Below are 16,427 nucleotides of genomic sequence, written 5' to 3' on the forward strand. Positions count from 1 at the left end.
GTTTGCTTAACAGTAATAGAATATTCTTATATGCTATAAGTGACCAGACGTCCGAGATCAAAACTGGGAATATAATCCCAGAGAAGGGGGAACAAACGGTCAGCTATTTTTAAGTTGAAGAAACAACATGATGAGGTTATATATACATGCGTATATCCTACATAAACAATGTATGAATACATTAGATATCTTAGGGACATATAGACTGTATCTCTGTTGCTGAGTTTATTCCGTCTTGACACTTTGTATTGATATTTTGTATTACATTCTTCCCTTAAATGATCATGTTTACAGTGATTGTTTTATATGTATTTTTTATGTATGTCGCGTTGGATAAAAGCGTCTGCCAAATACTTCAACATAAACATATATAAACACCTGAAAGTCTTTATATCAGCAAAAACCACCAATCTGTTTCACTGGATTCAGAATCAAACCAAATTCTGTTTTACCCAACAATGTTAGTATTTGAATATTGTTACTTGAAGACTTATTCCTGGTTACAATTATACTGGTCATACTCTTGTTTGCTAGCGGCTACGATTTCAGTACTATTGAAGATGTTTCCTCCTTCTCAACTCTGTGGTAATATTATTTTCACAAAACACAACCAATAGTACGTTAATGTTAAATCTTACTTGTGAAAAGTAATCCCCGGATTCCCATTTTCAACAATCCGCTCATTTAAGCAGGAAAACGCTGAACACCATCTTTGTTTTTTACCTGTCAACTGTCAGTTTAGGCTGCTCGCCGGCTCCTCATCACCACTTCAAGATGGCGGCCCAACTTCTCGCGTCACGGCAGCCAAAGCTGCGTCTACTTATACGATGTCTATGGTCACAACCGCCTGCTGTAAATCCTCCATTACTTTTTCCCATGATAAATATTTTCAATCTAAAAACTTTGCCGCCGCTTTAACAATTAATGTAATTGTTTCTGTCTTGTTTTTTGCTTGTTCTGTACAGTTTATGACGTTTTTAGAAAAATAACAATTATATCCGTACTTATTCTGGTTGACTCCTGTGCTGTGTTCGTATGGATGTTCTCATTCCTTTGCATTGTTACCTTTTTATGTTTCTGTACTTACCTATTTTTCCTCTTCAATGGAGGACGTACAATACGTCATACAATAGCATCGGTTCTGCATCTTGCGGTGTAAATGTTTTTCTCCTTCACCCAAGCAACAGCTACACTGCCATCTTGCGGCGGTATTCAAGATTGCTCAACAAATGAAGTCCCACTGAAAAGCGAATAAAGAATAAACATACAATACTTAAAAATATGGTAATTTAAATAAAATTATTGTCTTTTTCAATTTGGTAGAGTCAAAGTTATAAAAAAACAATGTCGATGTATCTGAACACACCAATAGGCAGACTCTGGACCACAAGAGAGCAACTTTTTTGATGACCAATTCGAGCAACACGCTTAAAAGTAACAGGAGTGAATTTTTGGAAAACATACATGCATACATTTTTAGCATACATGAAATATAGCCAACATATAACAACATATATTTAAAAAACAAATAACATAATAAATAAATGTGTAAACCTTGTTTGACAAGTGCCTAAAAAGTAAAACATGTTAATAAAAACAGCAACAGTTACTTTAAATAAAAAGCCAATAAATCAATCCTAAAAAAATCCACTTTGTTCAAATGCTGAAAAATGTGTAAATTAATTGATGTGTTATTGTAACTGAAATTACATTAAATTCTTGGACTTCTATTTTGAAAAGTATCTGCTGTATTTTTTCCCTTTTTTTACATACCTTTAATTTATATACCTATATATATATATATATATATATATATATATATATATATATATATATATATATATATATATATATATATATATATGTGTATATATATATATATATATATACATATGTATATATATATATATATATATATATATATATATATACATATATATATATATATATATATATATATATATATATATACATATATATATATATACACACATATATATATATATACACACACATATATATATATATATATATATATATATATATATATATATATATATATATATATATATATATATATATATATATATATATATATATGGTTTATATATATGGTGTATATATATATATATATATATGGTGTATATATATATATATATATGGTATATATATATATATATATATTTACACACATAGATAAAAAAAAACGCTTGAAAGATGCGGCTATTGGGAATCAACATTGTAGCCTTTAAAGCCTGCTAAAACAACTTCAAAACCCTCCACCAACGTTTTATATACACAATGCAAGTCTATATATAATGTAGTAACAGACACCTTCATAACAATATGTAATATGTTTATCACTTACCGTATTTTGATCATTTTAATCATTTACGCGACTGTTTTCTTCCGCGCGTTGATTTCTGTTTCCATGGCAGCGCACGTCTGACTTCTGACAATAAATGTTTGTTCCTACTTCCGGAAACAAACGCTAATGTGTGTTCTAATCAAGGCAGAATCGATAACAGACAACAAAGATGACGATTCACAACCTTATCTTTTTGAAGTTGACTGAGGATGAACTACTGCTTGTAGAAGGGTGTGACGTTGGAGCAGATGAAAGTCGAGAGTGAGGTGAAAGCGACGTCGCTGTCACTATGGAACTTGGAGCCAAGGTATGTCGACATAAATGGAGTGCTTACCCCAAATCAACAAGAAACGTCTCCGGCCAGCTGGACTAAACGAACAACTGTCCATTGAGTAAGTCACTATATCAATCAATCAATCAATGTTTATTTATATAGCCCTAAATCACAAGTGTCTCAAAGGGCTGCACAAGCCACAACAACATCCGCGGTACAGAGCCCACATACAGTCGATACATATATCGACCATGACCAGCATGTCATGCTTGTTAGTACAACTACAGTACATACGCTGTCTGGCTAGCTCAATTGTGTACAAATAAAACATGATATGTGGGAAAATACATGACAAATACTGTAATATGGTAGTTCATGTTTTTCAGTCGGTACAGATTCGTGTCTTATCACAGTGTTGTGCGTTACAAACTGTGGTAAATTATACCATGTACATTTTTCTTATATGATTGTGAACTGGCATGCATTTGTATTTGGTCACAGAGTCTTTTAGGGGATTATTCTATTAAGGAAATATGCCCTTAGATAGCTTCGGGTGCAGATGTCCATCACAGCTCGTCCAGAGAGCGGTGGCTTCTTGCTCCCAGGACAATTACTAGCGGTAGTGCCTGGAGAAGGTCTGCGCTCTCCGAATACTTTTCTAGTTAGGATATATTCTACACATAGGGTGAAATTATCAGAGTTATCAAAATTATCATAAGCCTGGCAAGGCTGTTTCACATTTTCTTACTGTTTATTCTTTGTGTGTGCGCATGTGTGCCATCAAATTGCCGTGCCGAGTAAATGTTTTAGCACAAAGCGAACAAGAATATGTTTTTGCACCTGTGTGTGTTCTCATGTGTGCGACCATACTTGCTTTGTAAATGAATCTGTTATTGCAAACTGAGCAACAAAAAGGTTTTTCGCCTGTGTGTATTCTCATGTGTTTTGCCATATTTGACTTAAAAGTGAAGGTTTTACTACAAAATGAACAACCAAAGGGTTTGTCTCCGGTGTGTGTTCTCATGTGTGACAGCATGGTTTCCTTTTGAGAGAACCTTTTACCACAAACCATACAACTAAAAGGTTTTTCTCCAGTGTGTGTTCTCATGTGTCTTGTCAAAGTGCACCTCTGAGAAAATATACGGCCACAAACCGAGCAACAGAAAGGTTTTTCGCCGGTGTGTGTTCGCATGTGTTTGGCCATATTGGACTTTTGAGAGAAACCTTCTCCGCAAACGGAACATTTAAAAGGTTTTTCCCCTGTGTGTGTTCTCATGTGTGTCTTCAAAGTACAACTCTGAGAAAATAAATGGCCACAAACTGAGCAACTAAAAGGTTTATCTACGGCGTGTGTTCTCTCGTGTGTTCTCATGTGTTTCACCATATTTCCCTTTTGAGAGAAATGTTCACCACAAACTAAGCAACTAAAAGGTTTTTCTCCCGTGTGTGTTCTCATGTGTCGAGACAAATCCCTCTGAAAAGTAAAGCTTTTGGCACAAACGGAGCAAGTCGAACGTTTTTTATCGGTCTTCTTTTTAGCGTGTTTGTTGTTAGTTTGAGTCCTCATATCACCTTTACAGTCTATATCGCCGCTCAAAAGTCCTTTGGTATTTTCCATGTCTTCAGCCTCACTATCTGATAGTGGAGCTAGGAGGCTGTCTGGTTGTGATCCTCCACAGTGGTCTCCATCGGCTTCTGTTGTCACATGTTGTAATGAGCTGCTGCTCGGAGGCTCTGTGCCTCTGTTCTTCTCACTTGGCCTGTGATGAAGCTGAGAGGACTCGGGTGCTTTGTCATCATGGCTTTCAGTCTTCGCGGAGACAACAGTCAGTGGAAACTCTGTGAGATCGGCCTCCTCCGGTTTGAGAAGACACTCCGAGTCGTGAGTGATCACCAATTCCTCCCCTTCCTCTTTAATGTCAAGGGGCTGTGGATCCTCCTGCCTCATAGTGGAGCTCCTATCCTGCGCCTGATAGGGACGTTCTTCTTGACAAACCATGAGCTGCTGCATGTCTGCAGGACAAAAAAACACACCTTTATTCATTTCCGTCTGATATTTCATGTAATTGCCAACCCCTGATCTACTGGACCATCATAAGGCGTGAGCTTTAGCATGCTGACATGCTCATATTTCACAATAAAACCAAATCGGCGAGCTCTGGTGGACAATTTGTCAAACGTTCATTCCAACTAAATGGTTGCATGGAAGAAAGAGAACACGGATGTTTGTTCAAAACCTACGAGTACATTAAACATGAATGATCTTTCAAAAGTCTGTTACTGTTGGAATGCTGACGATTTACAACGTTTGAGAACATCTATGTCACAGTTAGTAGTTGGTTGTGTTTATTTTGAACATGCATACAAGATTATATTACGTGACCACATGTTTACAGTTTTGCAAATCAAAAGCAGGAAATTTTAATAAATATTTCATGGATAAAGGGTATGTATGTCGCAGTGACGTGCAGTCAGGGGAGGCAGGTGAGGCGGGGCCTCACGTGCCATCATGGAAAGAAAAAAAAATAATTAAATTGTTATATGTATCCAGTGATTATACTATAAAGTTATTTTCCATTTAACTTCACCAGTTTTAGATTATTTTTATTCAAAATCGCTGAATTTTCACATTAGCCGTTCAAATACTGAGAAGAGACTAGCGGTGAGTCACCAGCCAGTTGAGGCACGTCACTGAGTTGAGCCTCACCATGGATTGCGCAAGGACTCGGCTAACTGCTGGCCTGCTGTGCAGTGAGACCGTATTGCTATATTAATTATATTATACATTTCCATAGTTTAGTTAGCTGAGGTATATAATGTACAGTGTATTTTGTCAACAACTGTATGTGTGTAACGTATTTCTTGTGCTGAGCACTTGGTGAGGCTCGCAGTAACCCCGCCTCCTGGTGGTAGAGGGCGCTAGTGATCCCAGAGATCATTCTTGCGACTACTCGGCTGCAGAAGAAGTGACAACAAGCAGCAACAGTTAGCAGCGATCGTTTATTTTTTCCTCTTGCCTGGACTATTAACATGGAGGATTACATATCTAAAATAAAACCGTTTTCTAAACTGGACTTTCAATCGAAGCAGGAGGTAATACTTAAGGGAAGATCTCCATCGAGACAGAGAGACTTTTAAAACTGAAGAAAGATAAGGAAGACTTCTATAAACAAGTTATCGATGCTTTTGTTCAAAAGGAGCTGCGCATGGACTTAATTTATAAGTAAAGGTAAGACCATAATAATGTTTTTTTTAATTAAATGTGCTTTTTTGTGTGCTACAGTTTGTATGTGCAAAGTTAAAGTTAAGTTAAAGTACCAATGATTGTCACACACACACTAGGTGTGGTGAAATTTGTCCTCTGCATTTGACCCATCCCCTTGATCACCCACTGGGAGTTGAGGGGAGCAGTGGGCAGCAGCGGCACCGCGCCCGGGAATAATTTTTTGGTGATTTAACCCCCAATTCCAACCCTTGATGCTGAGTGCCAAGCAGGGAAGAATGCTGGTATGAGCTTTTAAACATAACCCGTTAACTGCTGCCAATCAAATGGTGAATAAGATACTCTTTAGGGTTCATATGTTTGTAAATCTGACTGTGATGAAGTCAGTGCCTCACCAGTCATGAACCTCACCGCACATCACTGATATGTTGGCAGCTAAAGATGAAGATCTTCATGTAAACATTTTAAAAAAATTCTACATTTAAATCATCTTTACTGTAATATTAGTCCCAACTTTGTTCTCAGAGTATTCTCGAAATCATTCATACTTTTCCCAATGAATAGCCTTCTGTATGTATTTGTCATCCACATTTCTCTTGTAGTTTTCGTTATACTGTATATTGTGAAAACTGTTAGGTGATCCCCAATGTCATTAATAAGCATCTTTGCCAACCCTCCCGTTTTTAGCGGGAGAATCCCGGTATTCAGCGCCTCTCCCGACAACCCCCCGGCAGAGATTTTCTCCCGACAAACTCCCGGTATTCAGCCGGAGCTGGAGGCCACGCCCCCTCCAGCTCAATGCGGACCTGAGACTGAGTGGGGACAGCCTGTTCTCACGTCCGCTTTCCCACAATATAAACAGCTTGCCTGCCCAATGACGTCATAACATCTAGGGCTTTTAGAGAGTAGAGTGCACAACTGCGCACACAACAAGGAGACGAAGCAGAAGAACGAGGAAATTACAGACATGGCGACGCCGTCGACGAGCAAGATGAAGAAATACGCTTGCAAGTTCCAAAACGAATGGAAACAAGAATTTCAGTTCATCCAGGACAGTTCGAAGGGGAAGGTGTATGTTGCCTGTAAATTTTGTAGAACAGACTTCTCCATTGAACACGGTGGCCGAAATGATATACTCATCATGAACGGAGAAGTTAAACAGGACAATACTGCCATCTAATGGATAGCCACCGGAACACTGAAATTCAAGTATTTCTTTTATTAATATGTAAATAAAATAAATATATATATATATAATATATATATATATATATATATATATATATATATATATATATATAGCTAGAATTCACTGAAAGTCAAGTATTTCATACATATATATATATATATATATATATATATATATATATATATATATATATATATATATATATATATATATATATATATATATATATATATATCAATCAATGTTTATTTATATAGCCCTGAATCACAAGTGTCTCAAAGGGCTGTACAAGCCACAATGACATCCTCGGTACAGAGCCCACATACGGGCAAGGAAAACTCACCCCAGTGGGACGTCAATGTGAATGACTATGAGAAACCCTGGAGAGGACCGCATATGTGGGTAACCCCCCCCCCCCCCCCCCTCTCTCTCTCTCTCTCTCTCTCTCTCTCTCTCTCTATATATATATATGAAATATATATATATATATATATATATATATATATATATATATATATATATATATATATATATATATATATATATGAAATATATAGGAAATACTCGAGTTGGTGAATTCTAGCTGTAAATAACCACGCCCCCCCCCCCCCCCCCCCCCCACCTCCCGATATTGGAGGTCTCAAGATTGGCAAGTATGTTAATAAGCGTATTGTTTGTTAGTCATTATTAAAAATATTATCAATGAACATGGTCTGTTATTCTGATCCCTGAGTTGAGAAAATATTGTAAACATACTTTCAACAGTTTGAGTCTTGCTAGAAGCTTCCAGTTGTCGTCGATGTCGCTCCTTCTCCTCTCTCGACCGAGATAGTTCCACCTCGTACGACGCTATCGTTCTTTCAAACAGCGCGAATATTTCATCGGCTGCCGCCATTAGTCGCTCCTTCACCAAGTCTTTCAACATAATTTGACCTTTTAGCGAATAAACCAAACGCACGTTTGAAGGTCCGCTAACGCTCGCCTTATTTTTAATTGTTTTACACTTCCGCTTTCTTCTTCTTCTTCTTCGTGGACTTAACAGCGGCTGGCATCGTCTGTGGTGCATTACCGCCTCCTCTGTTACTGCTGCGCCATTACATCCTCCACATTTTTTTAAAAATACTGTTTTGATTGATTGATTAAGACTTTTATTAGTAGATTGCACAGAACAGTACATATTCCGTACAATTGACCACTAAATTGTAACACCCGAATAAGTTTTTCAACATGTTTAAATCGGGGTCCACGTTAATCAATTCATGGTATAAATAGTCAGTTCATAGTTAACTTTTTAATGTTATCATCCAACATATCAATGTTATTGCATTGTAAGTCCAACGTCCACTTTGTTGTTAAAACCTCCTTCATTCCATCTGGCTTTTCTTCCCTAAAATTGCAGTTTACCCCTCTCGGCAATTCCATGAAGCTCTCTGCGTACTGTACGTGGGCTAATTGGAAGGTCACATGAATTTTGGAGCTCTGTAGCAACTGACTGTGCAGAAAGTCGGCGACCTCTTCGCACTATGCGCTTCAGCATCAGCTGACCCCTCTCTGTCAGTTTACGTGGCCTACCACTTGGGGGCTGAGTTGCTGTTGTTCCCAAGCTCTTCCATGTTCTTCTAATAAATGCTTTTTTATCCTGCTCTACCATGAGCTAATGTAACGAAATTTCGTTCTTATCTGTACTGTAAAGTTCAAATTTGAATGACAATAAAAAAGGAAGTCTAAGTCTAGTCTAAGTCTAACTGCGATGTGGCCCTCAATTAAAAAAAGTTTGACACCCCTGCACTAGTTGGTCTTTGAGTTTAACAAAATGCTTTTATCAGTCACTGTTTGTCAATGATTTTTGTAACGGTAATTTACCGGCGTTATCATTAAAACCGTGTTACAATAATTATGTGTAAGTTATCACACTTTAGTATGCTTAAAGTCCGTTGCTATAGTTATTAGCTATTGTGCTCAAGCTGTACTTTTTCTATCTGTGCAAGGACAAAAACTTTGTGTCTGAGGGGTGGCCTCAGCCGCAGATGTTATCTTTGTTTTAGCCCGCTAACAGCCAAGGACTTCAAGGACCTCAACGAAGATAAGACGACAGCACGCAGACGAAGCAGAGACAAGGCGAAATCACAAGGCCCCCAGCACATTCCGTCACGTATTGTGCGTACTGGAGCTGCTTTGCATGATATATGTGACCACTCCTTTTAGAGGCGGCCTCAGTGATGTTGACTGGGGAACTCCTGAATAAATAGAGGGACGCGGGAGCTGTACCTTAGAGCAGTGGTCCCCAACTACCGGGCCGCGGCACAAGAAACTAAAAAAAAAAAAAAAAAAATGTTTTTTTTAATTTTTTATTAAATCAACATAAAAAACACAAGATACACTTACAATTAGTGCACCAACCCAAAAAACCTCCCTCCCCCATTTACACTCATTCACACCCATTCGCACAAAAGGGTTGTTTCTTCCTGTTATTAATATTTCTGGTTCCTACATTATATATCAATATAGATCAATACAGTTTGCAGGGATACAGTCCGTAAGCACACATGATTGTATTTCTTTATGACAAAAAAAAAAAAAAAAAGTAGTCCGCAGCTACAAAAAGGTTGGGGACCACTGCCTTAGAGCGTAGGGTGAGACTGTGACTAAGTGTGCAGCTCCATGCGTTCTCCTCATGAGCTAAATTGAACTCTGTCTCTCCATGATTCCTAATTGCTTCTTGTCTGTTTAATAGATGTCATCAGTGTTTGAACCTGAAAAACCGTCAAATTTTTGGTACAGAAGTGATTCCCGATCCAAGTCGATTCTCGATTCCCATGCAGGAAAAAAAACACCCCTACAGATCAATAAGCACAGAACCCACGTATAATGTTGCAAAAATGACAGCACATGCACAAATATTTCTAGGTCAAAAAAGTGTATTTCACGTCATCAGATTTTGACAACAATGTCACATGAGCACCGCTAAATAGACAAAAAAAACCAGTCCTATACGGTTTATTTGAAATAATAAACTCTATCCCAGTTTGACGTTGTAATCCTATAAATTGTACATTTTTTGTCCACACACGATCAAAATGATTTCAGTCTGCACATAAATTTGACACCAAAATTAAGTGAACATTATACAGTATTGAAGTACAACAACAATGACGTTTAGCAACTAAGCTTCATTTTTTGGGGAATCTCCGATAGGTTACACCAGGGGTCGGCAACCCAATATGTTGAGAGCCATATTGGACCAAAGATACAAAAAAATAACCTGTCTTCTTCTAATGGATTTATTACAATCTTTGCGTGTTGGGTAACGTTTGCTGTGGTCTGGAACAACGTGGCACACAAACAACTATCAGAAATGCAGCCAATATTACATACAGATAATGTGTCATGAGACATGCAAATATAAAGTAAATACACAGAGGACGTGAGTAAAGGAAACTAAACGAGCTCAAATATACCTACAAACGAGGCATAATGATGCAATATGTACATACAGCTAGCCTATTTAGCATGTTAGCACCGATTAGCTTGCAGTCATGGATTGACAAAATATGCCTGGTAAGCACTCCAGCAATTCAATAAAATCAACAAAGCTCAGCTTTGTGCATTCACGCACAGCATAAAACGTTTGGTGGACAAAATGAGAAAAAGACGGAGTGGCGTAAAACACGTCTTTCTGTGGCAGCATCGGAGAAAGTTGTACATATAAACAAACTACGATGAGTTCAAGGATCGCTGAAATTAGTAGGACAAAACGGTGCTTGCCAAATAATCTCATCCGTGCACACACAAAAACAAAAACACAGACATGTTTTCGCGCCATCAGTGCGTTGATCGTAACATAACTGCATTGACGTTTAGCACCTTTTTACTCAATCAATCAATCAAAGTTTATTTATATAGCCCTAAATCACGAATGTCTCAAAGGGCTGCACAAGCCACAGGGATTTTTTAGAATTCAAAGTGCGCCCAAACATTAATTTCTCCTTCATGCTGAAACATTTGCAACATCTAATTAGCTCCGCACCGGACCCTCCCTCTGAGTTGCCGGAATGATACACTACATATGCTCTTACCAGACAAACAGTATGTGCAGCTAGATCGCAGAGATGTCTTAAAAATATATTTTAAATTTTACGATTTTTTTCTTCTGACACTTAAATATGCAAGTTACATTTAAAAAAAAATGCACCAATGAGTTGACTGATGAACATCATCACATAATTTATTCAGAAAATATAAAGAACGACAAATAAAGTACATTTACCATTAACCGCAACAGCTAATTGTAAAAAAAACAAACTCAACAACATTATGATTTGTACAATTTCAGAATGTGCTTGTTCTATTTTTAAACAAGGAAAACAATCTGAAGTTGTCTTTATTTTTAAGCTATCGTGCCGTGATTTTACCATTCCGGTCCCATTTGAGAGTAGATTTTTCTCCATGTGGCCCCTGGTCTAAAATGAGTTTGACACCCCTGGTCTAGCCTTACTAGGGACAGTTTTGATCGGCAAAAATGAAGATGATGGTTGCAATGCCGCACTTTATTTACAAAGGTTGGTGGAAATTGCGTGAATCGGCGAAGTCGCGACACGGCAAAACCCAGGAAGGTCTGTTCTATTCTCCATTGTGCATACGCATGTGTACATTCAAGCTTGTCTTATAATAATACCTTTTACCACAAAATGAACAGGGATACAGTTTTCCCGAGTGTGTTTTCATGTGTAATACCATGGGTGACTTTTGTGAGAATCTTTTACCACAGACTGAACAACTAAACGGCTTTTCCCCAGTGTGTTGCCTCGTGTGTGTTATGAAATTGGACTTTTGAGAGAATCTTTTGCCACAAACTGAACAACTAAAAGGCTTTTCCCCAGTGTGTTGCCTCATGTGTGTTATAAAATTGGACTTTTGAGGGAATCTTTTACCACAAATTGAACAAGAAAAGGGTTTTTCTCCGGTGTGTGTTCTCATGTGTCGCTTAAAAGTAGACCTGAAAGGAAACGTATGGCCACAAAATGAGCAAGAAAAAGGGTTTTCTGTGGTGTGTGTTTTTATGTGTCGATTTAAGTCCCTCTTTTGAGAAAAGGTTTCGGAACAAACAGAGCAAGTGAAACAGATCTTGTCCTTAGAGCATTCAGAGTGTTTTTTGTTAATGGGAGTCCTTATATCACCTTTGCAGGGTGTATCGTCGCTCAACAGTTCTTGGGTGTTGTCCCAGTCTTCATCCTCAGGATAGTGTGACGTTGTGTCGTCACTATCGGATAGTGGAGCTAAGAGGTTGTCTGCTTGTGGTCCTCGAGCAGCTTCAGTTGTCATGTGCTGTGAATTGTCGCTGCTTGAAGACTCCGCCCATCTGTTCTCGTCCCTCAGACTGTGATGAAGCTCTGAGGACTCGGGTGGTTCGCCTTGATCCTCATTTTTCACAGAGACACCAGTCAGTGGCAGCTTGGTGAGATCAACCTGGTTCGGCCCGAGAAAACACTCCCCTTCCTGAGTGATCCACAGTACCTGTTTTTCCTCTTTAATGTGGGGGGGCCGTGGCAGCGGGGGGCTTATTTCTTGATGACGAATCGGCTGCTGGAAGTCTGCCGGACAAACAACACACGCTTCAAATAAAATCACTGTCAGAATAATTGTATCTAAGTTATCACAAAACTTTGTGTTTCAATGAGTTTCCTCGCGAGCAGACAAAAGCTGTCTTTGATCTTACCAATCAAAAGACTTGTAAAATTCCACTGTGTAGGATGGGAAGCGACATGAAGGTGTCAGTTTCTTTGATGTATTGTAATTTACGGGAAGATTTTGTCTTGACCCGAGATCTACAAAGCGGAGAGGAAGCAGGACCTGACCCCCCCTCCAGGCACCTTTTCTTTGAACTGTTTTGTAACCAAAGGTGACGGCTGTTTACGACCCCCCCTTCCTTTAGAAACAGCTGTTGCCATGTAATCAGGGAAAGTCCAAATAAAAGAGGAGGCGTACAATCTTTCGTCAGAGCGTGGTGGAAGACTGTGCAAAGAGTACAGCCCAGACGTTTCTCCTCAATTGAGTTAAATTGAATTCTGTCTCTGTTTAATTCCTTGCTCCTTTATCTGTTTAATAGATGTCATCAGTGTTTGAACCTGACAATCAATTTCATGTTCTTCTGGCATTTTATGTAACTTTTGGAAAGTCTTTGTCTCAAGGTCCAACTAGATTGCCAAACCCTCATCTACTCAATCGTCATTAAACATTAGCTTCAGCATTCTGACATAATCATATTTCACAACAATACCAAAAATTGTCATTTCAATGCAATGGGCACATGGATGAATGAGGACAGGACATTTGGAATTAGGTTTGCAGCAATCAAATATTTTGTTAAACGGATTTTCTACTAAAAATCGGATAACAATTATAAGCAATTATAAATACACACAAAAAAAACCAAGACATTTAATAATGAACGACCTGTCAGTTTTAAATACGTTGCAACAAATACAAAACAAGTCCGGATGATTGTTCAATCACATCTCATAGGCCACGTCTTCTGTGTTGTTTTTATTGTCGGTGCTTTCAAATGTACACATTCAGGGTTTCACCTACATGTAATTGATTGTGGCGCACCGCCACGGCAAAATAATAGCCACCACAGCTTTAAAATTTGTTGTCAGGTTCAAACACTGATGACATCTTTTAAACAAGACAAGAAGCAAGGAATTAAACAGAGACATAATTAAATTTGGCTCAATTGAGGAGAGACGTCTGGACTGTACAGTCTAACCACGCAACTTTGTTTCAATGAGTTCCCAGCGAGAAGCAAAAACATGTCTTTGAACCTACCAAGAAGAAGGCTTGTAGAACTCCACTGTGTAGGGATGGAAAGCAACATGAAGTTGTTCTGTTTTCTTTCATGTATTGTAATCAACAGAAAGATATTGTCGTGACCCAAGAACTACAAAGCGGAGAGGAAGCATGGCCTGACTCCCCTCCGGGCACCGCTTTTTGAACTCTTTTACGAACCTCTTTTTGAACTCTTTTACAACCTCTTTTGAACTCTTTTACGAACCCCTTTTTGAATTCTTTTGCGACCTCTTTCTTGAACTTTTTTACGACCTCTTTTTTTAACCGACCTTTTCTTTTGAACTGTTTTGTAATCAAAGACGATGGCTGTTTACGACCCCGTGCCTTTGGAAGCAGCTGTTGCCATGTGGTCAGGGAAGGTCCAAATAAAAGAAGGAGGCGCGCAATCTTTTAGCAGAGCCTGCTGAGACACTGTATTAGGGTACACTGTACAAGGGTACAGTGTACAAGGGTACAGTGTCCATGCGTCTCTCCTCAAATTGAGCCAAATTGAATTCCGTCGCTGTTTAATTGGCAGAGCCTGCTGAGACACTGTACAAGGGTACAGTGTTCAAGGGTACAGTGTACAAGGGTACAGTGTCCATGCGTCTCTCCTCAAATTGAGCCAAATTGAATTCTGTCTCTGTTTAATTATTTGCTTCTTGTCTTGTTTAATAGATGTCATCAGTGTTTGAACCTGACACTAACAACAAAGACATAACGGTGCATGTCTACTTAAAAGGTGATTTATAAGGCATACTAAGTTATTATATAATACAAAATGTTAACGTTATCTAAACTATACAACAGAAACGTGGCCAGCAGGTAAACGTCCTAAATTGTTGTAACAGTCTTCCGGAAGAAGTGAGACGGGTTTTGAAGTTAGTGGGCGGCCGAGCTTGGAGTCGGCTCTCTAGGTTGCTTTGTTGGGTCTGCTCCTGTCTCTGGCCATGCTCCCCCCGCCCCAGCAGATGACCGTGTGGAACACCACAGAGGGCACTACAGTGTATGTTTTTGTTGTTTTACTTTTGTAGCTGTATGAAGAAATGGCTGGTTGCATCAGCTCTGCACCTTTAATGTCTTTAATGTCCTTTGGGTTCTTTGATGTTAACCCTCTAACACACATGTTTGTGTGCTATGGCTATGAGGTTTTTTCCTCTTTGGCCTCAGTCTGGACCCCCTCTCCACCAGCGTTGTTGACCTGTTTCTCACCTTTTTTTGTAAGGGACACCGGAAGTTGGCAGACCCTTCGGCGATCCTGTTCTGTCTCCCTGTAATGTTTGTCTGCTGTTGAATGGGATTGTGCTGAAAATCTTAATTTCCCCTCGGGGATTAATAAAAGTATTTCTTGATTCTGAAAGTTAGCAATGTTCAAATCTAGGCTGAAAAGCCTTTATTAAGCATATGACAACTGGCATTATTTAATCCACACTGTTTGATTTTAATTTTAATTATGATTGTGTTATGATATAAAATTATTTTTGATTATTTTCTCTTTCTATTTGCCTTCTAGTAATTTGCACTTTGAATTGTGTATGGACTGTGCTCTATAAATGCATTTGCCTTGGCTAGTTGGCTGGAGACAGGAAAACTAAATCTAAAAATGTCCCTTATTTAATACACATGTAATGTTTTAAGTAGAAACATAGTAAACATACCTTTAATGCCTAGCACCGTTTGAGTCTCCCTAACAGCTTCCAGTTGTTGTCGTTCCTTCTCTCTTGTTCGAGAAAGTTCCTTCTCGTACGACGCTACGGTTTTTTCAAACAGCGCGAATATTTCATCAGCTGCCGCCATCAGTCGCTCCTTCACCAACTCTTTCAACATTGTTGATAATGTCTTCCAGCGATTACACGAAAAGACGCGTTGCTAATGTCGTATTTGGATGTATATCGAGAGACAAACATGAACATTTCCGGCGCATTTACATGACGTCACCATTGCGACGAACGCTTCTTCAAAACTGTGTCCTTCTGCAAAAAAAAAAAAAAACATAGGCCACAAATAATTATTAAATATATATTTACACGATTACTTAAATGTTATTGTGTTACGTCCCTGAAATGAGGCGCAATATTCACAAAAATTATGATATGCTTCAGTGGAATGAGGAAAACGAGCGTTCCCTTCAGTATGTGGGCGTAGACAAAAGCAATCGATCACAAACCAGTGGATCAAAATCGTTACAAAATGACATAATTTCACATTTGCATGCAGAATTACATCATGAAAATGAAATAAACAGCATAAATACCCTTCAACATTTCACTTTTTAAACCCTGATACACTTTAACTGTCAAATATTTGTGGAAAAGTTGCTCTTAAAAGGGTCATCATTTACTCTGGACTGGATGATCTATTTCCTTCTCATTTGAACACATTTGCAAATGTAATATTTGCACATGTACTAAGTCTTAACTTTAACCCGTTACTGTTGAATAATTATAATTGGACGTAGCCCTTGTGTGGTGTTCGGGTCTGTGGAACCCGTTTTCATTTTTCATTAAAAGAAAAATGATACAATTAATTAATTTTTCAAACTGAGACT

General features: G+C 38.4%; 2 protein-coding genes across 2 annotated transcripts; both read right to left on the reverse strand.

The window, feature by feature from the left end:
- Positions 1-2,844: 2,844 nt before the first annotated feature.
- LOC133631839 (zinc finger protein OZF-like) lies at positions 2,845-8,051 on the reverse strand. The gene is made up of 2 exons (XM_062024004.1): positions 7,811-8,051; positions 2,845-4,655 (listed from the first exon to the last, which is right to left on the reverse strand). Exons 1-2 carry the CDS (start codon positions 7,977-7,979, stop codon positions 3,394-3,396), a joined length of 1,431 nt encoding a protein of 476 aa, XP_061879988.1. The 5' UTR covers positions 7,980-8,051; the 3' UTR covers positions 2,845-3,393.
- A 1,985-nt stretch (positions 8,052-10,036) lies between these two features.
- LOC133632163 (zinc finger protein OZF-like) lies at positions 10,037-15,930 on the reverse strand. The gene is made up of 2 exons (XM_062024440.1): positions 15,538-15,930; positions 10,037-12,645 (listed from the first exon to the last, which is right to left on the reverse strand). The coding sequence occupies exons 1-2, from the start codon at positions 15,704-15,706 to the stop codon at positions 11,675-11,677; spliced, it is 1,140 nt and encodes a 379-aa protein (XP_061880424.1). The 5' UTR covers positions 15,707-15,930; the 3' UTR covers positions 10,037-11,674.
- Between the last annotated feature and the right edge of the window lie 497 nt (positions 15,931-16,427).

The sequence above is a fragment of the Entelurus aequoreus genome, linkage group LG17 (assembly GCF_033978785.1).
Source record: "Entelurus aequoreus isolate RoL-2023_Sb linkage group LG17, RoL_Eaeq_v1.1, whole genome shotgun sequence".
NCBI classification, from domain to species: Eukaryota; Metazoa; Chordata; class Actinopteri; order Syngnathiformes; family Syngnathidae; genus Entelurus; species Entelurus aequoreus.